The following is a 24,331-nucleotide window of genomic DNA, read 5'->3' as shown; positions in this document are numbered from 1 at the left end:
CGGAGACTCGCTTTGAGAAGCGTGCCATAAGGCTGAACAGTTGCGGGCTCTGCCAGTATGGGAACACAAACCCCGGTTTTACTAGGGCACCATTTTTGACCATTCGACCTAGTGCATATCAAAATCCGTAGTGACCATTCCAACCTAGGATAGGTTGCATACCCGATTATAGGTTGTGTGAAACCGCTACGTGCATAGTGAAACCCTAGCTCCTGACAAAATAGGACAGGGAAACCCTACCCTAACATAGGGGTGTTTTGGTTCTCATTTACTTGCTTTGTGCTTTTAGAGTATATCTCTACAGGAATGCACATGTTAGTTTGCAAGTTTAGTACCAGGCCTGAGGGCATCAGTATCAGTGTCTTGGGAAATCGGTTATATCTGCGGGTATCAGGTTCAGTTTTTTGGGGCAGTGATTTTGGGGAACAGTGATCAGTAGTAGAGTACAGTTATTTAGCTACGCCTGTGTCTGTTCCGTCTGGGCTGAAATGCTGCTTGTTTTCCCTTTCAGTTCAGAGATTTGGTGTTCTCCTTCGCTGAGGCAAGGCAGACATCTGTCCGTCAATCGCCGGTTGCCTCATCACCGTTTAGTTCAGCGGACTTATGATGACGCAGAGTTCAGAAGAAATCGTGGTTATGGCAGTCGCACTGGACCGAGGAACCATCTTGCGGGATGAGCCCAATGTCGAAATACCACATCCACCCAGGTCGCCCGCCGCGCGCCCGATCTGGGAGCCCCAGTTGTTTCAAGCTCGTGAGCCCACCACGTTTGAATTGATGGGAATGATCGGCGACCTCCAGAGATCTGTGGCTGAACTGGCCTATGGAATGTCGGCTTCACCACCAGCTGCACCATATGCCAGGAATTTCATACCACAAGAGCCCTCGCTACTAGGACGAATTGTGATCGAGCTCAGCCAGCCTGAGGCTGTCCCAAGCTATGACAATGACATGTCAACAACAACCAGGTTCCGCTCTGATATAGCAACCCAAACCCTCGATCAGGCTGAGGCTAGAGGTAAGAATAAAGTGGGAACAGATGCTGATCCCGTTGAACAACTGCTGTGGGCAGTCGAGGCTTTGAAAGCCGGGGGAATGAATAAGCAGAAAGTATTCGCAGTCATGACTAAAGCTGTGGATGATGCTTTCCCCACTCCAGCCGAGGACAGTTCAAGCCAGGCGGAAAATCGGGATAGGCCCCGTCATGCCAGAATAGTTTCTTCCGCTCCCAACCCTGCACTAGAAAAAGATCAGAAAGCCAAGACAGTGCCTGTCGACCCTTTTGCTAGTGCGTCTAGCAAGAACCCTCAGACTTCAAAGTACCTGCCTAGAGGGCGCAGTGTCTTTCACGCCTTCTACATGCCTTTGTCTAGGGCATTTCAAATTTTGGCTAAAAAGGGGCATCTTAAACCCCTCGAACCTCGACCTCTCCCGAAGAATCTCCCTCTTACACATGATGCTGCCTTGTACTGCGCATACCATCAGCAAACCGGTCACAGCACCGACAGTTGTTTCCACCTTCGCCACGAAGTGCAAGATTTGATCGACAATGAGGTCATCCTCCCACCCACCTCAGCAAAGTCTGTTACCACTGAGTTGTTGGACTTCGAGGATACTGCGAGTATGTGATCAAGGGTTGGACCACCTGCGGGTGGCGCTCGGTGTATTTCAGATGTGGCGTTTGGCACGCACTGTCGGGAGCATTTGCGAATATAGTTTTGTAATTTCTGGCTTGGGTGTTGAGTCAGTTCTTTGTTTTGTTTTGGGTCTATCTCATTGCCTTGAGTCAGTCTTTTTGCTTAAGGATTTGTCTTGTTATGTCGAGTCAGTCCCATTGTATAGAAATCAGGTGATTCCAGGGTTGTTGCCTCGGATATCATTATTTTATTTTGTAATTATCCTTTTGCTTTCTTTTGAGTCCGTCTCTGCTGTGGAGCCAGTTGCAACCAGGAAATCTGAATGAAACAGCTGCGGCTATCATGTTTCCGTGCTTATTGCTACTTCGAGCTAGTTACGCCAGAGCATTTGAATGAAACGGCAGAGCATCTCACTTACTCTTCTGCACCTCAAATTCATTGCATTGACCTAAGTTTTTCAAAACTTTTTTAACACTGTGGTGATGAAAACGAAGATGAAGGAATTCCTCGGGATTTGCAAAACTTTGATCAAATTGAGAGAAAGAGAGGTGTGATGAGCCTTTAATGAATGAAATCATGTTTGTTAACGTAAGCACTGAGAAGGACCCTGGCTTGATCCAGATTAGTACCACACTATCTTTAGCGTGAGCGATTTGTCGCTTTCTTAAAAACTTTCAAAAGCAAAATGTTTTGCGCGATCCTGCGAAGACCTGTGTGGAATCGCTCTTGAGATTGTGCAGCTTAAGATCGCTCTCAGCCTCAAGACTTGAGCCCTTGCTTTCAAATCTTAGACCTTAGTTCAGAAGGTTCAACGGTCAACTACAACATGACGCCTGCGTGGCCAAATTTGAAGCAACCCTCGAACGAGAGGCCAAGAAAGTCAGATCAAGAAGATCGGGCCTCATCAGAAGAAGCTTGCGAAGCTAGAACATAGGCACCCCTCGGACTAGGGGCAAAAATGTCCGATGTGCTCGAAGGGCTGAAGATGGATCCTTCTGCAAGTCAATACAACAGCCGCCCTCCTGGATACGAATGGCTTTGAAACCCTAAAACCATTTGGCATGGACTTGTTACACTTTTACCCTTTGAGAGGCTCGCTGGGCCGAAAACCCGGAAGGGCAACCCAAGCAAAAGTTAGAGCAAGAGAAAAATACAAAAAAAGAAAATGCAAAAGAAAAGAAAAAAAAATGAAGAAAATGAAAAGAAAAGATGAAAAAGAAAAAGAAAATACAAAAGAATGGAAAAGAAAAGAAGAACAAAGCTCGCAAGGTTGAAAACCCGCAAAGGGCGGTCTTGCTAAAAGTTAGAGCATAAAAAAAATGAGGGTTAATACACGAGTGTACCTTAACCGAAACTACGTAAGGCTTGATTCCCATGTTTGGGATACGTAGGCAACTTCATCCTGAAGTCCAGCCCCAAGCACTTTCAAAGTGACTGTGTCCATATATTTGTTTTGACCATCTTCGAATTCTCTGTATCCAAGAGTTCGGTTGCGATCATCACTAATGAGGACTGACTACAGTATGCTGCGGCGTTATCCACACAAGGGGAAACTTTCCGTTGCCATGTTGTGCCCTTTGGAACAAGGGGCAATTTTCCATTGCCTCCGATCCTTGTACATCTCGAGAGTAAGTTTCATGCTCGTTGAGCACTGGCTGTTTGCCAAAATGATTTTTGAGAATTTTTTTACTGAGGTTGACTATTCTCTCAAAAATTATTTCACTTTCCAAAACTGGACCATTTTCTTGGACCCAAAAAAGGAAAATTTTCAGTGCTTATAGCCTAACTTGCATGATTTCAAATCAAAAATTGAACAAGCATGTTAATCTAACTCTCATCTTGGTCAAAATTGTTTTAGTGGAAAGCCAAAAACAAAAATGGTCAAAATAATGCACTAGGGGCACAGTTGAGTCAGGCTTCCTGTCTTTCCCTCATTTTTAACATACTTGCCAAGAAGGGCACTCTACATGCCAAAAGGGCACAGCTGAAGCTGTCAACAAAGGGCTGAAGGCTCTCTTAACCTCCGAGCAATGAGGTATCGAGCCAAGTACGAAGCACGAACCAGAATGGATCAAGATACTCCACTCCCTTATCAAGAACATCGACTAGACGTCACCGGAGGGAATAGCTGTAAGCTATCAGTGTTGGGCATGAACCCACAACCTCTTGTTTATTCACCGACCATATCTGGGGAGGGATGAAGAATGAGAGAGTGAAGAATAGAGAGGTGTAAGTCGAGAGAAAAGTGAGCAAAAGGGGTTTTGAGAGAAAAACCGAGCCTGAGGGCCGAGTGGTGTGAGAATCACAAATGGGAAGAGGGTGGGAAATAATACCCGGAGAAACTGGCTCCTCGTGATCTGAAAAGTCTCTCATTTTTATAACGCGTCTGTGTGTCGTGTCTTTTGTTTTGTTTACCTTAACTCTTGCTTTGAGTCAGTTCCGAGCGTGTCTCATTGTGTTTAGGTTGTTTACCTTTTGTTTTTCGTTATTGAGTCTTTTTCACTGTGTTCAGTCGTAGGCTCAATACCCGATTGAAAACCCTTTTTCTCAAATTGTTTTGTGCTCAGAGTGCTGTGACATTCTCCACATTTCTGCAAAACAGGTTTGGTTCTTTTGTAAAACCACAGGGGTTCAACCCGGGTCACTTGGAAACAGTGAACATGTGGGTTCCGGATTGCATCTGAGTGTGTTTTAGCTTCTACCGATTCTACCTTTGTATTCCGTCTTTTTAGATTCGAACTGTTTTCGCCGCGTGTAGAATGAACTAAGAATACTGTGTTATGGGCTATGAAGTTTAGAATGAGTAGAGTTCAGAATGAGCAATGTTCAGAATCAGTTGTGAGCTGTGTGGGCTGTATGCAGATTAAACCAAGCACTGTGTTACGAGCTGAGTGTTCAAAATGGGCAGTGGTTTGTTTGAGTTGTTTTGCTGTTGGCCGATCCATTATCTGGTTATTACAATACAAGTGTTTTATTTTTCAGACAGGAAATCAATCTCATTTACATTGAGGTGTAATATGATGCAATGCGATGCAGTGTATGAAATGTATCAATGTAACACTTTTTCAGATAAAAATTTTGTGTCATTTCATCATCTTTTCAAGTACAAAGTTTTGGAGAAAACAAAAACCTGCCTGCGGCGGTACAAGGTACTCAAGCTACCAACAAAAGGACAAGCAAAACAAAAAGAAGAAAAGCAGCAGAAATCTAGATCAGCATCAGTGGTCTCAAGCCTACGGGTCTGCCTCGTCCTCTTCCTGGACGAAGGTCCAGGAGCATCGTCATCAACACCGTCATCCGAGTCCGAGCCATCTCTAGTCTCCTCCTCAGACGACTCCGCCTCCGCCTCCGCCTCTGCCTCCGTCTCCGCCTCGGACTCGTCATCATCAGGAACTGGTGCCCAAGAGCTACTCCCGACATGAGTGCGTCCTACTTTGGTGCGGGGGAATACTGTGCCACCTCGCCCTCCTCCTCGAGTGGGAACAGAAGGCCCAGCTGGAGCACATCCTGCGACCGACATCTGGAATGGAGGCTGAAAATGTACAAATGGCAAACGCATCAGTATGCTATGTAAAGCAGGGTATGAATGCCGAATATAGTGTGTGAGTACAATGTATGAATGTTGTGAACAGTGTGTCGATACAGAATGTAGTGACTGAGTGCAGTGTATGAATGTCGTGAGTAATGCTATGAACAGTCTGTGGGCTACAGTGTATCAGATGCCGTGAAGGCCGCGTATCGAGCGTTGTGTTGACAGCGCGATGCATCAGATTATGTGAAACAGTTTATGTATGGTTTGAGACTGTGGTTAGAAGAACATACCGGAATACTGTAGATGGCCAGCAGGTTGAAGCTCCGCTGTAACATCCCCATCATAGAGGCATTCAACTCCAGGGACTGACGAGTGTACTCGAAAGAAGCCTGCAAAAGTGTTAGAAGTATCAGTATTCTGCGGAATATCAAGAAGAACGAAACGAAATGACAATGCAAGATGAAGAATGCAATAGTACATACCGGGGGCAAGTCGTAGAACCTGAGTAACTCGTGATGAGCCAGAGGGGGAGCGAAGGGGATCTGATAGGTCTCCCCACCCTGCCCTCGGCATGTCATCATCGTGGGCAGTGCTGGCCAACTAGCCCTCCATCCTCTCCGAGCTCCACTCCTGCCACGGACCCAAGCCACTCTCGGTGCTCCCGCTCCTGCTCTAGCTACCGGCGCCGCAGGCCTCTCTCTCTAAGCTCGACGGCCACTGCTCAAAGGCCGCATGATGTAGGTCCGGACGTACTCCGTGTAGTCGCCTATGCCTCTGAAGCGTATCGAGTCCCAGCCGATCGTGTAATCGGCCATCTACTCGGGAGCGAACCTCTCGGTGTCCCTCATATGGTCAGGAGGGTGAACCGAGACTATCTGCTCTGACAAACCTAGGGTCTGGTGCAAGAAGCGCTCACCCAGGTACCAGGCCCGACAGACAGGGCCCTCCAATAGAAGCCTGAAGAGGGCAGTCTCCTCCGTATTGGCAAATCACTCCCGAATCCCGACTGACAATGGAGCCCAAGGCTGCCAAGTGATCTGTAAGCGAAATGCAGTCTGTTATCTACTGTTATTGAAAATACAGTGCAAAGCAAAGCTGAAATAAACTCTAAAGTTGAACATACCTCTGCGGAGGTGATGGTGGAAGTAGCGGCGGAAGAATATGAACGTCTCCCAGGGTCTCCGCACACACCTCACGTCGAAGCGTCGGGAGAATGGAACGCCAAGAGGAGTCTCCACGTCAAGCACTGGCTCAAGCCTGGGAAGTAGACGTAGACCCACAACTGTAGGGCAAATATTAGTACGCTTATCAGATAAAGCAGAATGCAGAATAAAGCAAAAATGGTAAAACCGTGTGTTGTACAGTAGATTGTGCAGAATGTACAGTGTGTGCAGTGTACAGTCAGTGTAAAGCAGATTATATGTGTACCGTATGTGCAGTATACGGCCAGTGTGAGGCAGACCACAGTGTGTGCAGTGTATAGAATACAGGTAATGTAGAACAGAAATGTAAAAAAGAGGAAGAAGATGTACCTCCCAAGCTCGCCAGTAGCCTCCGAGCAACTGCCCGCTGCATCGAGAGGATGAGCTCATGTACCCATAGAGTGTGGCCAAGGCTGCCCTACTCCAGTCATAGCGCAGGATCCTGGTCACGTCCACCAGAGCGCTCAACAAACAGAGGGGCACAGTGTTTGCCCGGTCGACGAAGATGGTCGTCCCCAATAAGACCATAAGGAAGCCGCGCGCATACTGCTCCACCTCCTGCTGAGTCATCAGAGCCTCCTCAGCTAAGGCTGGTTAAATCCTGAAGTGGTCCTCGAACCACGAGTATCTGATGAAGCCTGGACGAGCAAGAGGCGGTAGGTCGCCAAGCAAGTACATCTGAGCGGCCTCCCACTCATCCATGTCTGTGTCAAAGGGGATCGGATCACCCCTTACCCCGATGCCGGTGAGCATCGAGAAGTCATAGGGAGTCATCGTCATATCTCCCGTGGCGGAAAAGTGGAAGGAATCGGTGGTGTCCCACCACCTCTCCACCACAGCGGCAAGCAGAGGCCTGCTCGCGGTAAGTCTGGAAAGTCCCCTGCAGAAGGCGCCGAAGCCAGCCTGGTCTACGATATGGCGGACCGCGTCCAGTAGCTCCATATATCATCCATGGGCCATGACATTCCCATACCCCCGGCAGGTATGGGAATCCCCCTGTATTCAAAAACAACAGTTGCGAAGCAGTATTCAATATACAGTTTTGAACAATATTCAGAATTGGTGACAATATAGCGTATGTGCACGTTCTCAAGTTCAAACAAACATCGGGTGCCGGTGTGCTTGCAGTAAACTACAACATGTGAAGTGTCAGCGTGTTTGAGTGGGTCAGTACAGATACAACGTGTGCACACATTTTCAAGTTCGAATAGATACCAGGTGCAAGTGTGTTCACAGTCAACTACAGTATACGGTGTATCGGTGTATCCGGGCTAAGCAGTTAAAGAACAGAATCAACTATGGCAGTTAAGTGTTCTACATTGCGAAAATGAAACGGGAAAGAATATACCTCGGACGCGCCGTATGATAGATGTGACTCCGGCTCGCATAGGAAAACCTCTGGAGGCATCGTCCTGTTAAAACTCCAGAACTGGCGAAGTCCGTCAGGAGGAAGCACGTGAATCGCTGGCCGGTAGGTCGCCGGGTCGAACGAACGGACGCTCAAGGGCAAGAGCTCGGCCTTAGGATCCATCTCATGCTCTGGGAGAGTCTTGCCCTGTGGAAGATCGTCTGCCATGCCAAGAGTAGTGTGAAAATGGCCGGAAGAGGGAAAACCGGGCTAGAATGCGAAAGGTCAACGGAAAGTCAACCCCGGGAGGGCAAAAAATGGCCGGAAAAGTCGAAGTGTGGAAAAGGCACGGAAATCAAGAGAAACCCGAGGGAAACAAGCCCCGAGTGGTGAAAATCAAGAAAGAGACACCGAAACAAATTTTCGTTCGATTCAAAACGTTCGAAACGCAAAGGTATTCGTGAATCGAATGACGAAATGGGCCCTAAAACCGAGGAAAACGGGAGAATGAAGGGAGGAAAAATGATCTAGAGAGAGAGGGTGAGATTTCGAACAAGAGGAAGTGAAGAAAATAGGGCTAGAAGCCATATTTTAAAAGACCCGAGGCCAAAAGACCAAACTACCCCGATTCAGGCACTATTGGCCGGTCGGCCAAATATTTGGCTGGTGGACTATTTTTGTGGCCGGTGGATGGCCGGTGACCTCCCCTGATGGCCGGTGAGCCTCCTACAACCTTGTTGGGTGATATGTGTGGTTTGGGGCCTCAATTGCTCAAGAAAGTGCAAGAGAAGGCATTTTCGAAGCCTAACCGGTCTCCGTTTTGACCTCGGGCCGTGTCTTCTGTGCGCGATCCTCAAATACGTGCAAGGTGTATCCTTTTCGTATCCTTTTTGTACCTTGCAAAGGTTTGGGAACTACTTCAGATACATTGCATTGTTATGCATGTTTACACGCATTATCATGCACACAACTCGCATTGTTTTGCACCCCAGCTGCGGTCTGGCGAGACCTTAAACCCGCTTGGTCTGAGAGACCTTAAATCCGTCGGTCTGCATTGTCATGCATGATCCTCATCACGCGTTGTCATACGCACCTTACATGCATTGCTTTACAACGCTTTGACGTGAACGCTCGTTGGGTTATACGTCATTATGCTTGCATTGTATGCACCTCGCAATGATCTGGCGAGAGCTTAAACAAACTCGGTCTAGGAGACCTTAAACCCTCTAAAGATGCAAGACCTTTGGTTTTTGCATGCACACACACGTCGTAACAAGCACAACTTGCATTGATGTGCACTGCTCACATGCATTATCACGCATCTCAAGCGACACGCGTTGTCGCGCATTCGAGTCCACATGCATTATCATGCATCTCAAGCAACACGCGTTGTCGCACATTCGAGTCCACATGCATTACCATGCATTTCAAGCGACGCGCGTCGTCGCATATTCGAGTTCACATGCATTTCAAAAGCCGCGCGTTTTTGCGCATTCCAAGATCATTTGCATTGTCATGCATCTCAAAAGTCGCGTGTTGTCGCGCGTTTCAAAATCATGCATCATCATGCATTTGCATTTCAAAAAAAAAGAAAACAACAAAAACAACATGCATCATTTGCATTTCAAAAACAAAAACACAAAAAAAAAACATGCATTTTCCCTTCATCATGCATTGTCATGCATTCAAAAAACAAAACAAAAAACAAACATGCATATGTCGTGCATTTCACTGTAAATAGTGCATATGTCATGCATCATTGTAAATAGTGCATATGTCGTGCATCACTGTAAATAGTGCATATGTCATGCATACTACTGTAAATAGTGCATATGTCATGCATCACTGTAAATATTGCATATGTCATGCCTTTTACTGTATATATTCCATTCCATCGCATATTTGTAAATATTGCATTGTAGCTTGCATGCATTCACTGCATCACCCCCATCTATGGCTTGCGCCTTTCCATGTTGAGCTTGGTCTGGTATGTACCCATACTTTTCACGTCGAAGCATAGTTCTGCACGTGTACGCGCCTATTCCACTGCTGGTATTGTGGTTTGAGGGTTGCGACACCTTTTCTGTGTTAGACGTGGCTTGTTTGTGTCCATGCTTTTCCTAGGCAAACGGTTTGGGCCGCAGGCCTTATCCATTGTAAATATTCCATTCCATTGCATATTTGTATATGTTACATTGTAGCTTGCATGCATTTTCAGCATCACATCCAGCTATGGCTTGTGCCTTTCCATGTTGAGCTTGGTCTGGTATGTACCCATACTTTTCACGTCGAAGCATAGTTCTGCATGTGTACGCACCTATTCCACTGCTGGTATTGTGGTTTGAGGGTTGCGGCACCTTTTCTGTGTTAGACGTGGCTTGTTTGTGTCCATGCTTTTCCTAGGCAAGATACGGTTTGGGCCGCAAGCCTTATCCATTGTAAATATTCCATTCCATCGCATATTTGTAAATATTGCATTGTAGCTTGCATGCATTCACTGCATCACTTCCATTTATGGCTTGCGCCTTTCCATGTTGAGCATGGTCTGGTATGTACCTATACTTTTCACGTCGAAGCATAGTTCTGTATGTGTACGCGCCTATTCCACTGCTGGTATTGTGGTTTGAGGGTTGCGGCACCTTTTCTCTGTTAGACGTGGCTTGTTTGTGTCTATGCTTTTCCTAGGCAAGATACAGTTTGGGCCGCAGGCCTTATCCATTGTAAATATTCCATTCCATTGCATATTTGTATATGTTACATTGTAGCTTGCATGCATTTGCCGTATCACATCCAGCTATGGCTTGCGCCTTTCCATGTTGAGCTTGGTCTGGTATGTGCCCATACTTTTCACGTCGAAGCACGGATCTGGGACTTTTGTGTACGCGCCTATTCCACTGCTGGTATTGTGGTTTGAGGGTTGCGGCACCGTTTCTATGTTAGACGTGGTTTGCATGTGTACATGTCTTTCCTAGGCAAGATATGTTTCGGTCGCGCACCATATCCACTGTATATACTGCATTGTAATGTAGTTCGATTGCATCCAGCATTAGGATCATAATCTTTTCTGAGAAGAGCATGCCTCACTTATGTCATTCCACCCAATTACTTGTTCCTGTGTCCGTCTACATCACTCATAGTTCTGCATGTGTACGCGCCTATTCCACTGCTCGTATTGTGGTTTGAGAGTTGCGGCACCTTTTCTATGGTAGACGGACTTTGCATCTCCATCAATCTATTTGACATTTGTGTGGTTTTGAACCGCTCATCATTGGATCATGATTCAATTGCATTGCATATCGTTTGCATTGTTTATACATAGTTTTGTATGTTTTGCATATTATTTGCATTGTTTTTACATTTGTTTTGTAATTTTGCATATCATTTGCATTACATTAGATTCAATTGCATATCACCGCACTATTTGTGCACCCCTTGGTCTAAGGAGACCTTAAATCCTACATTCGCGTTGTCGCGCAACTTTCAATTGCATTGTTATGCATATTGCTAACGATATTGTACCCGTTGAGTTTTCTTTCTCTTTCAGGCACGATATTGTATGTACAGTTCATTTGAAGCTGGTGCAACCAGACGAGCCGCACAGGTATTGTATCCTCCGAGTGAGACGTATCGAGAATTGCATAATTCTCTTGCACCCTCTCTGCATTGTAGTATAGTTTGGTTTGTGCTAGCTTAAAACTGTTGCATTGTATGTGCTTCGTTACAACTTTCTTTGTATGATCATAAGTTATGCTCGGCTTCTTGCATTTTCAGTTGCATTTCGCCCCTGCCTTCGGGCCCATATCTTTATTGTCTTGCATGTTTGTCTAAGTCTTCGACCTTGTCAAAAATGGGTCGTCTCTGGGCTTTGACACTCACCCCCGTCATTCTTATGACTTTCAAGTTCTGTCAAAGAGGGGCAACTGTAGAAACCCTATTTTTGACCGTCCTCAAGATTTGAACGTCACCGTTTGAACACTCAGTGATCATCCTTGTTTGTGTTCGTCTTGAGTTCCCGGAGGTCTCGGCTACGCGTCTTGCCTCAGGATCTCTCAACTCGACTGTTTTGTGTCTGGTTTTGCACCAAACACTTGTGTTTTTGCTTTGGAGGGTAGGGAATGGCTTGTTGGCCATCCCCACACCTCACCGGCCATGGCTTGAGGCTACCGGCCATTGGTTTGTTGCCATCGGCCAAATGTTTGGCCGACCGGCACTCTTTGTGGTCGACCGGCCATCTTTTTGGTCAAATAGCATTTTTTGCTGGCCGACCACTGTACATCTGCTTTTGCAAATATTTTTATGCCAGTTGTGCTAGTTGGCATACACTTTGCTCCCCTCCACGTGTATGGAGGGATTTCACTCTTGCTTAGCTTGTTTTGGAAGCTTTGCAAGAGTGAATCTCTATAAGAGGGAGCCTCTTCTCCCCCCATTAGGGTTACAACATTTTTCCAGAGGGCTCTGATATTAGGGTTAGGGTTTGCATATCCCCCATCTCTATATCTCTCTCTCTTGTGTATAAGTGTGTGTTTGGTTTTATTATTGCACACAAACACCCACCATTACACCTTACCTTGGCTATTAAGGTGCTAGGGAGCTGTTCTTGAAGTTCTTGCCTGGTTTTGAACTCAAAGAACCAGCTGGAGCATTGTTTGTGAAGGAGGTCTACAACGGTAACAATCTTACCCCTTTTCTCCCATTTTTGCATAGCTTTTTAACCTATCTTGCAACTATTTTCAGACTTTGTATATAACTAATAAAAGTCTTTTTTTTGAGTGCTTTAAATAGTTGTTTAAGGTCACTTTGTTGTTTGAGGTTGTTTGACCATGAAATCTTGAGGGATTTCAGTGGTGAGAATGGTGGTTTAAGGTCCTAAGAAGGAGAGGGCCATCCCCTCTCCTTGTTGTCTTTAATATATGCCATTTAAGCCTCATGTGTGAGCACCATTTTTGAACTCATGTTGGCCATGTTTCAGTAGGTATTTGGTAGTATTTTTCCATGTTTTACCTCTGTTTTTACTTGGTTTAGACACACCATGCATGCCTTGCATACATGTCTTGTAATGCCATGTTTTAGCCTTAACATGCTTTGTGCTTTGAGCCTTCTTCTAGCATGTTTTTGACCAAGCTTTGTGAAGCTTTTGTGCTTGTTTTGATGTGCTAAAGGTCTGTTTTTGGTCATTCGGGTAGTCCATGCTTTGCTTTGTATAGCTACCATGCAACCTCTCTTGTATGCCCTAAGCATTAACCCCTCTAGCATGCCATCCTTGCTTTGTTTCAGTGGTTTGGAACCACTTACCATGCCATTTCAGTCCTTGTGGTGCATTTGTATGCTTGCATTTGGTGTTCCTTTAAGGCCTTAAAGGGTTGGTGTTTCATGCTCCATGTTTGTGCCTTCATGTATACCATCATGTTTAGGCCTCTAGGATGCCATGTCATTGTGTTTTTGGCTTTGTTTTAACATGCTAAAACTCTGAATTTAGTTGTTCAATTCATGCCATGTTTGGTTTGTCAAGGGTAGTTCAATACCCCTTTGGTGAGCCTTAGACCTTGGACTTTGTTTGCATACTTTGATTGCCTTGTTTAGATTGGTTTGGCATCATTTTATAACATGATTTCAGAGCTTATAATGTATGCCATATGTCCATGTTATCCTCTTTTAAGTGTGCTTAAAAGTTGTCTCCATATGCTTAAGTGCTTAGGCCTTAACATATGCATGTTCGTGTGTGTTTTGCCTCTCATTCCTTCGTATGTTGGCCACTGTTTTAGGCCTAGTATAGAGTTGCCCAAATTGGTATAAGTCCATTGTTTGCATGTTGTCGCATGCTCACCTTGTGTGTTGTCATATACTTAGCCTATTGCATGGGTTGCATGCTTCAATCGCTTTGCATTTGGCACGCATTCTCTTGGCTAAGTTGCCTAACATGTTGTCCACGTTGCACCTTGCATGCTTGCGTGGTTAAGCTTGCATAGTTATTCCATGTCTTGCATACTTATTTGCTTAGGTTATGTGCCTATTGCATGCTTACTTGTTTGCATCTCATGTTGCACACTTAGCTCACATGTCTAGGTCGCATATCATTGCATGCATCTTTCACCTCTTGATCAAGCCATGATAGAGGTTGAAAGCCCCTTGGTATGTTTCTATGCATTGCATTTCATTTGAAATCAAAATGCACGACTTGGTTCCTGGGCCATCACGCATTGAAATGCGTGATTGGTGGTCCGAGAATCAAGGAACATACCCCTTTGAGTCACAAACATGATAAGGGATGTGTTGCTGCACACATTTGCTTGAAATACATTGCCATGCCTTGTTTTGCCCTCTGCTGCTGTCAAAAAAGGTTCTGCAGGAAGACTTGGCCGGTCGACTACATGGAGTGCCGACCGACCAATTATTGATGGCCGAGAGCTCAACAAATGGTCGATGACCATCCGGACATGGTCGGTGGGGTTTCCACTTGGTCGGTGGTGATCCACAGTGTCCATGGAGCATACCTTGGGAGTTGTGCAATTTTCAGAGGAACAAAGCAGGGGAAACAGAGGCAAACTTGTGCATGGTGGGGGGTTTCCGAGCGGAACCGACCGCGCATGCATTGGGCCTTCTTCCTGAGGCTGCTTTTACTGCTTAATTAGCTTAGTTAATTTGCTTAACTAGTTAATTGTCTGTAATATTTAATTAGCTTGATAGTTAGTTAAATTGTATTATTCTTTCGGTCCCTTCGAGCGAGGGCAAATTTGTAATAAGTGTGGGTGCGTATGTGCATGTCTTCCAACCCCCATTTCTTTCTCTCTTTTACTTACCTGCTTTGATGGTTAGTACTAGGGCATATTTAATTTAGCATCCTTATGCTATGCATGCGTGCATCGTTCATCAGTATTGCATGCACCGGGCTCGGCACATCATACTAACTGCATCGTATTTCAAATCAAACTTGAATACATATTATCTGTCTCATCTCACATGCCATTCATATATTAGCCGAGCCTATTCTAGTGACATTTTGTATGAGATACATTAGCCACCTTAACATGAATTAGGATCATCCATATGATTACTAACTAGTTCACTGTTTTGGCACGGAGTACGATGTAAGTATTTATGCTTTAGCATCTTGCATGAGTGTGAATGTTAACATGATAGCATGCTTACCATGTGGCTATATGCTTATGTGATAACTGCATGAATGCCTGTGGGTGAAGGTTGGATTGCTTGAATTGGGATAATTCATCGAAATCCGTATTTTAGCCTACTCGCGAGTAGCGAAATTCAAACCATTTTCCAAACAAACGGAAATGCGATGCTTTGTTCCGACTTAGGCAATTTAGTCTATACTTGTTTTGATGTGTGCATCACATAGTAATTCTAGGCTAATAACCGGTATAAGAACGCATAATGTTTTCAAAACAAGATATCATGGTTAGTAGAGGCTGATCTTCGGATCGGGCGAGAGGGGGTGCTCATAGCTGACCTTCCCCAATCGTACCCAAGTTCCCGAGCCGAGGCAACTTTGGTGATGACGGACACGTGGCCTTAGGCAAACGAGTCAGGGTTTCCTAAATTCCCCCTTAAAAAATATTTAGGTGGCGACTCTGTATCTGGCAAAGCAGTCCATGTTTGGCACTTCTTTCTAAAAATCTATTTTTCAAAACGATTTGCCAGATTTGGACTTTTTGGTTCAGATTAAGAACCGTGACAATTTGAGTCCGAACTGTAGCGAGCCCACAAACGAACGAAACGGGATTCATCCTCCCGAGACGTTCGGGGACGTCTACAGTGTGGAGCAACAAAGGTTTTGAAGAGTCGGCCCTCGCGTCTCACGAACGAGACTTGCCTTCGCCGTTTTTCCCTTTTGTTTTGTTTTGTCGTATTGGCGAAGACCTTGTATCTATTGCACATAGTTTTGATGGGTTGACTTAGACTATCATGATCCTGTATGTACAGAACCTGGTGTGGTACATATTTTGTCATGAGTTATTAATGTGCATATGTTTGGTTGTTACGATGTGCCATGTAAGCACAGCTCTATGGACAAAGTTTTAAATTGCTTCTGTTTGGCCCCCATTAACTCTGTTAGGCCGAAGGTAATCTCATGATTACTGGCCGGTTATGTCCTTAACCCACGGGGGCGGGTTCGGGTCATGACATAATTTTTTTTGGGGGGTGAGTAAAAGAGATACGTAAGCAACCCTTTGGTCCAACCAATTGCATTTGTATGCTTGTGTTACTTTGCCCCAGTCTTACGGCCTTATTAAAAAAAGTCATCTCTTGACATTCACACACATCATGAAGTGACCGATTGAGTTTTGTCAAAGATGAATAACTGTAGACACCTAATTTTGACCATCCCTAACACTTGGGTGTCTTCCAGAACTTTCTAATGATGAAAACAAAAAATATCTTGCTTTGATCCTTTCAGAACAACTTTTGGAGAGAGAGAGAGTTCTTAACCACCCGTTTTGGGCCAAAATGCTTTCAAACCTTTATAAGATTATTTTCGAAATGATTTTAGAGATGCCATTTCAATCATTCAACTAAGTCTAAACTTCACATTTCTTAAAAATCTTGTTTCTTCCAAAAAATGAGTAAGGACAAAGCTGAAATCAATGGAAAAAAGAAGAATACTCTAGAAATAGTTGAACTGCGGTTTTCAATTACCAACTGCAACTTTCTTATTTTCCTACAACCGTAGGTTTTCCTACAACCGTGAGAAATTTGCGCGGCCATAGAAATCATGCGGCATAGCACTGTTTCTAGAAGATGGTCCCTAGTGTCTTGGCAGATTCCATTCGCTCATTCTCTAGATATTGTGCAATATGCATATTCCAGAGGCTTTTTAGCCAATAAATACACTCCTTTGGGTAAAGAAAAAGGGTCTTTGGTCCTTAGTCTTTAGTCCTTTGTCTCTTTGCTTGACTCTTCTTCTCTTTCACTCTCACTCATGCAAGAATAAAGGCAATTCTTCTCTTTCTTCCTCCATAGTTTAGCTTGAAGGACTTGGAGCACCATTGAAGGCTTGAGGAAAGCTTGAAGAGGATTTTCCATTACCTAGGCTCTATCCTCATTTGCTTGGAGCATTAGTAAAGAGGTACTCTCTACCTTTTGAACAATTTCTTTTCATTTTTTTTCTTTATCTCTTTTCCTCCAAACACCCTCTATTTATTGTTATTGTTGGAGAATATTGTTTGATTGGGCATGATTGGATTGGAGATTCTTGCCAAATCCCCCATATTTGGTTGGATTGTGTCATCTTTACTTTCTTAGCACTTTCTCTCCTATTTTCTTGGTAATGAAACACTTTCTATCACTCTATCTCTTTCTTGTCTAGTTGAATATTGGGCTTGTATAGTTGGATTCTAGCCAAATCCTATTTTCATTTTTTAGTTTCATTGTCTTTACTTTCCATCATTTTCTTGGAAGCCAAACATGAGCTTTCTATTTGAAAATGGTTGAGATATACTCCCTCTATCCGCTGTTACATGGATTTGAGCATTTCATGCTCATCTTAATGATGTATAGAGTAGATTTCTTCTATTTTCTATGTTCCATCTTCCTTTCTCTTATTAGTAGATTATGTGAGGCCCCTAAAAATTATATTTTCTTAAAGTTCCTTACTTTTAAATTATTTCTTTGAAGTCCTTCAGTTTCTTAATTAATTTCAATTCCAACCCTAGGACCAAAATACATGTGCCAACTAAAACCAAGCAAACCCTAATCAATTTTGGTAACTTAAGAATCAATTCTAATACTCTAATACTGATTAATTGACTCTCTAAATGTGGAATTACCACTCGAAAATCTTAGATTTTTCGGTTTTCATCATGTTCGTCAATAGATAGCCCTTTTTATCTAAACAAGAATACAGACTGAATTAGACTTTCTAACCCTAATTCAATTTAATTCCATACTAAATAAATATTCCAATTCACAAATTAAACCCAAAGCCCTCACATTTTTATTAAATAACACAAAGACCCCAAACAAGTACCATTATATATTTATATATATACACTTGTACCCTAAAATTTTTTTTTAAACATTATATTTTACAATTTCCAACAATTGTACACAAATATATGTATATATATAAACAAGTCCCTCAGATCTACCTCGCATGGTCAGCCATCACCTTGAAAATACGATTAATGTACTTTTTGAGACAAATTTTCATAAATTATGAAAAATATCTTTGACTTGGTACAAACTTTTATATATACATGTATATATATAACTAGGTTGGTTTGATTAAGAGGAAAACCCTAACTAGATCATATTTAGAAACCTAATTAAGGCCTCTAAACTTCCACTATTCCATTGGATTCAAACTAAATCCAAGATATCCCATTCAATTCCAACCAAAGTATTCTTGTGTTAAAAATGAAAGGAATTGAGCCTTGATTCTACCCTTCTTATATTTCTCTTAATCGGTATAAGACTACCTTTTTTCCATATCAATCTCTCAAAATTTTCAAAGGCACACCTTCACCTTAAATATCTGAGCTTAATACATATTATTTAGCATGTTTTCATCACAATAGAAGTGGAAAATTTCTCCTAGTTGACCTCTTTTCTTACCAACTTTCTTTTTTCAAGAACTGTGCCAGAAAAATTTGTTTCACAGCCAACTTTCGAAAATTCTAGAAATATGTAAAAAAATCTTTTGGACTCGAAGTTTTATGTCAAAATTTTCCTTAAGGAGTTATATTTCAAGGAAAATTGGTTTCATTTAAAAAGAGTGTGCGGTTTGTGAGAAAATTCAATTTTCGTAACGGTCGACGAATCTGGACAGAGCTGGAGTATTTCTGAAATAACTAAAAATCTAGAAAAGCTATTTCATTTTCGAAAAATGTTATGAAAACTAGATAAAATTCTATACGAATCATAGGAAGGCCGGATTTGGGAAAAATCTAAAATAGTTCTTTTAATCTTGATCTTTAAGTGACTCTGAATCTAGAAATTCTGTTTACATTGATGTTTTGTGCTCTTGACCTTATGAATGTGCTCACTTATATATAATCATGCCTTGGTATGATATTATACATGTCATGGCTATGTATTTTTGTCCTTTGATGATGCTTGCACTTATGCAAATTTATTTTCCTTCTCGCTTGTACTAACTAATTACAACGATTAACCTAACGGAAAACTTAATGGGGTGGCTAATGGGGTTTCGATCACCCGATTATTATTATGAGAAGAAGTTATTGGTTAGCAGGATGCGTTTCCTTTGGTAAGTTAAATCTTGCGCAAGTGGTTGTTTTGCAACCCTTGAATGGAACGATTGCATTCAGCAACTCTATTGAAAAACTAACTCTCAACATGTTTCAAATACAACCAACAATTCTAAACAACCAAACTCAACTAACAACAAGATGATAAAGGCGTAAACTACAATTAAAGGTACAGAATCCCGGATCTAAGAGTATGAAAAGGGTCAGGACTAAACCGAAACCATTATAACCTTTTTCAACTTCTATAAAGTTCCTCCTATAAAAAAAAAAAAAAAAAAAAAAAAAAAAAAAAAAAAAAAAAAAACTTCTAAGAATATTTTTTAACAATTCAAATTAACAAGGTAACCCAAAAAAAAATTAAAAATTAATGTTTTGGGCGCTAGCACGCGATCTTCTCACTAGTATAAAGCAAAGGCTCAAAGATTCAAATTGATACCTTGAAACTTTTCTTTAAATTACACAAATGAATATAAGAATTCAAACCATACCACTTGATGCAATGGCATCTTCTTGGACACAAATAAGTATAATAATTTCCTTTAGTACCAAAAAAATGTTCATACTCCTGTTTGTTGGTTTAAACAAAGGGGCCTACAAAACAAATGTTGTGGTTGTGGGTGGTTAAAAACACATTTAACATCAACATTGTTACCAATTATATTGACTTTGAATAGTTATGTCCAAATTCCAAACTATAACAGTTCCGGTTTAGACCTGACCCTTTTTCTTACTCTTAGATCTGGGATTGTGTACCTTTAATTGTTATTTATACCCTTATCATCTTGTTGTTAGTTGAGTTTGGTTATTTAGATTTGTTGGTTTTGTTTGAAATAGGTTAGGAGTCAGTTTTTTTCAAAAGAGTTGTTGTCCATTTCATTTCTTGTTCGCTCGAGCAGTGCTTTGGTCGCTCAAGTGATTTTTGAGATCCTTCAATATTTTTGCAATTCTGTAAAACTTCTAGGAATAGGGTGATCTTAGCTCCAGCGGCCTTGTTTTTGCTCAAGCGGTCTTTTGCAGGTCTGAACTTCTGGGAGGAGGTCATTGTGCGCTCGAGCAATGTCACTTATTGTGTTTGACACTCGAGTGGTGGTTTGGTTGCTTGGGCACTTTGTGCGTATATCAGATTGGAGAGAGGCCTTTTTTAGTCACTTCTTCATTTGTCTCACTCTCTTTCTCACTAAAACACTTCTAAACCTAATTTGTCCACTCTTCCTCTTTCTAGTTCTTTCCCAAATACCTCAAATGCACCCAAATTATTTGATTTCTCCACCATAGTTCCTTAGTGAAAAAGGTAGAGCTCATTAAAAGCTTTGTTTTAATCGGAGTGGATCTTGTTTTCAGATTCGTCAAACTTCAACCCTTGCTTTCTTCATCTTCTACTCTTCAGGTGGGGATTTCTTGAACCTTTGATATGATTCTTAGCTTGGTTATTTTCTCTTTAAAAAGGTTTAGTGATTTGGGAATTTTGGGTTTAAATCTAGGGTTTGATTTTGAAATATAAAAGAGGGGGTTTTCAAATGAATTCTTGAGAAAGGTTGTAGGGGTGCAAATGTTGTTGGGGTGTGTTGAAATGTTAGAAATTTCTTCCTTAAATGTGATTATTGAAAATAAATGGAGTTTTGTTAGGAAATCATTGATTGTTTGATTTATGAAAGAAAAGGAAAAAATGGTGGATTTTGAAAAGATAAAATGAATGTTTCTGTTGATGATGAGAGTGGAGTTGGATATATATTATCGCTCCCATTTTGAAATTTATGAGATTATATCTACTGTTGGAAAATTATCTACTAAGTAGAAATATTTTCTTTGGACTATCAGTGAAGGATTGTTTTGATTGTTGTAGAAATTGCATGAGGATTAGGTTAATTGTGTTGGACAACCTTCTGTGTAAAATAAATAAATTGAAACAAATCAAACAAATAAAATAAATTATGTACGTAATTTATTTTACCGAACTGAATAAATATTTAAAAGATCAAGTCGAGTATGTGACACTTTGTCCTTAAGACAGATTCTCCCTACTACGGTGCTTACGGACAAATGGCGTCTATCTCCCAGGATACAATGATCTTCACAAATTGTAGTAACACTCCAAACAATTTGTTCGGTGAATAAAACCTGTGTTCTAAACTCTCTAAATTTTTCCCTAAAATAATATGAAGAATAAAGCAAATAGATAAAAATCTGGATAGCAAGAAAATGTATTTTTCAGACTGTTTTTTCTGGATCCTAAACTGCTGGAACAATGCTAGTATTTATAGGCAAAATAAACTGCTGAACAGGTGCAGTTTTTGAACTGAACAAGTATGGTTTCAAATGAACAGGTGCAAACACTATTTGAACAGATAACTGTTGAAATGAAGATCTATCCGAACTGTATGAACTGTGCAGCTTCAAAACTGTGTAACTGCAGTAGTTTTGAGCGGTTTCCAGCAGTTAAACTGTTTGGAATTTTCGGATTGAAGGAGGTAAAACATGGACAGAAAATTTAAATTCAATTTTGGTACCAAATTTGAATTTAATTTCATAAAGAATTTCTGGAAAAAAATTAATGTTAGAACCGACCCACACCCGCACCCGACACGGCTCGGCTCGGCCAGATGGCGGCGGCGGCACGCAAGCGTGTGGTGGTTTGGGCTAAGGTTCACTTTGTTCATAACTCCTCCCTTTTACAAACTTGGGATGCCCCTTGGGGCCCAACCCAAGTGTTGCCACCTAGAACTTATATACACATATAAATTCTCTTCAAGTTTCAATGTGGGGCAAGCCTTACAAGGAAACCCACATTTAGTTCTTTAAAAGTCCAATTCCACGAACCCGAAAACGATGTCAAGTGCCCATTCACTCATAAATGGTTTTGACGAACCGTCTTCACCGTGTGACTTGCCATGCGGCAAGGAACACGTCACCTCTTCGGACCCACCCCAAAAAGATGTTTGGGGCCCACTCAAAGTTGGCCCAAAATAAGCTTATAAAAAACGAATATTCCAACAAATTGAAACTAATTACTCATATATCTTGCATTGAGCATTGTTTCATACTTAATATTAACAATGGATTATTTTGAGAAAAATGGGTGTACACCTTGGTGAATCTCGTTAAGGAGTGTGGTTGTGGTTTATTATGTTTGCATGTGTGTCCTTGGTGAAATTCCAAAAACCCGTGCAGTTAGGCGCCAATCCTTTCGGTTAGTACTCGTAAAATGGCTTTGGTAGTGCTTGTATAGCCTACTGGCGGACACGTACCTAGAGATTCCCAGTGTTTTGTATCCACTGCTCTGTTTTATGATATAAAAGTATATTTTTCATGAATTGATATATAATATTGGCATTGCATTGTTTTGAGATGGAAAAATATAATGTTTGGCAAATGGCATGCATATGCTTTCACGTTATGACTTCGTTAAGCTTCATATATTGTGTTCAAGTATCTCTACTGGACTTTATCTCACCCTACATGGAAAACAGCTTTCAGGTGTTGATGATATGCCTCCACTAAGAACATAGTTTGGGAGGGCTTGGAGCCAAGAGCTTCTTTTTATTTCTTTTGTGTAATTATTTTTGTACAGGCCTTGGGCTTTCTATATATTGAGTTTAACTCACTTTTGTTGTACCCAAGTAATGGTTTGGAAAGATGTAGCCATTAGGACATAAACTTACTTGTACTTTCTTTTATTTCAATTCATTTACACATGTCATATGCTATAGATTCAGGATCTAGGATTTATGAATGTATACATGCATATGTCATCTTTTGTACACGAAAATAGAATTAATGAAAGGTTAATATTATATAAATTCATGCTTTTCGATCTAATATCATGAGGTAGATGTTATTTTTTTGAGGGCGTTACACAAACATTCATGCATAAATGATGTGCATGGATCGAAGTTATTAAAATCGAAATCCTAAGTAGGATTGTTGGGAGGAGCATGTGAATCAGATAAAAAATCGTAATATTCTACTTTCACAGTAAAATATAATGATAAATTATCCATAATGATAATTTATATTAAATAATTTTGAAACCAATAAAGAAAAATTTGAATAAATTAAAGGAGATATTAGGAGAATGATTTTATAGTCAAATTTCTTATATAGATATACACATACATATATATATAACAAATAAATAATAATTTTTTTTTTGGTGGGGGGGGGGTTAGGATCAGGATCGTAGTAGAATTGAGAACTTAGTGTGATTCTATACAATTTTATGATTAGGATCGTAGTCAATTTAAAATCTTAGTGTGATCTGGATCATTTGATCCAATTAGAATAATAGAATCTTAACTTCTTATGATCCAAATCAGAATTATGATAACCACGCATAGGATGTAAATGAGTGAGAAAATGCATTTTATTGTGACTTTTAATGGTTGTGCATTTTATACTTACACACCATTTATGAAAATGAACAATAAATTTAAATTAATAATAACAATAAAAAGAACATAAGATATTTTTTATTAATATATTTTTAACATTTTAAAATTTTTCTAACATTATCATCTATTTTAAAGGGTTGACTTTCTCTCATGTTGGGATCTCAACATGAAAGCATTTGAGGGATTCATGGAGCCCACCATAGGTCCTGCTTCGATAATCTATGCCATTCATTTTGTAGGACTCGTTGAGTAGAATATTCAAGCAAAAAATTAAGATGATCGGACATCAGCAACTAATCTTTGAATCAAATTTATATATATATTTTTGAAAAGATGGTTATTCTTAAAATTATATTTGTTGTCCACTTTTTTTAAAACAAATATGATTTAAATATATAACTACCGATACCCAATGTAACAAACTATTCTAGGTAACCACTTTAACGGTCAATCGGTCGCTCGAGCGGAGATGCGAGGCTTCCAGTATCTTGTTTGTTTGCAGGCGGGACCGCCTAAGCGGTATAGTGATCGCTCGAGCATAGAATTGAGGCTTCCAGTATTTTCACTGTATCTCTACAGAACTTCTGAGACCTTGTGTTTACCGCTCAAGTGGTGGAAGATTTTCTTTAGAGGTATTTGTGATTTTGAGCACTTCGCTCAAGCGGTGAAAAGTTCGCTTGAGCAGTCTGTTTGGGACAACACATTTAAAAGTCGATCTATACACTTTTCTCTCACTTTTTCCATATCTTTTCTCTCTCTATCACCTATTTTCGAACCCTAACCCTAAAAACACTTGGTTTCTCATGGTTCTAACCAAGATCCACCTTAAATCTTCAAAGAGGGTTGAAGAACAAGCTTAGACCAAGAGTTTTACCGATTATTTTGCAATTTCATCAAGCTTAGAGTTAGGTCTTCATATTTTGTCATCAATCTTGAGGTAGGGGTACTTTTAACTTGTTATATCTTTGATTTGAGACACATATATGGTATTTTCAATAT

General features: G+C 41.3%; 1 protein-coding gene across 1 annotated transcript; it reads right to left on the bottom strand.

The window, feature by feature from the left end:
- Positions 1-4,698: 4,698 nt before the first annotated feature.
- Positions 4,699-6,206, bottom strand: LOC114311827 (uncharacterized). The gene is made up of 3 exons (XM_082894170.1): positions 5,652-6,206; positions 5,460-5,558; positions 4,699-5,169 (listed from the first exon to the last, which is right to left on the bottom strand). Exons 1-3 carry the CDS (start codon positions 5,748-5,750, stop codon positions 4,729-4,731), a joined length of 639 nt encoding a protein of 212 aa, XP_082750296.1. The 5' UTR covers positions 5,751-6,206; the 3' UTR covers positions 4,699-4,728.
- Positions 6,207-24,331: the final 18,125 nt, after the last annotated feature.

The sequence above is a fragment of the Camellia sinensis genome, chromosome 11 (assembly GCF_055761805.1).
Source record: "Camellia sinensis isolate YWXY chromosome 11, ASM5576180v1, whole genome shotgun sequence".
In the NCBI taxonomy this organism is placed as follows: domain Eukaryota; kingdom Viridiplantae; phylum Streptophyta; class Magnoliopsida; order Ericales; family Theaceae; genus Camellia; species Camellia sinensis.
The sequence above is the reverse complement of the archived record's forward strand: the minus strand, read 5'-3'. Positions and strand labels throughout refer to the sequence as shown.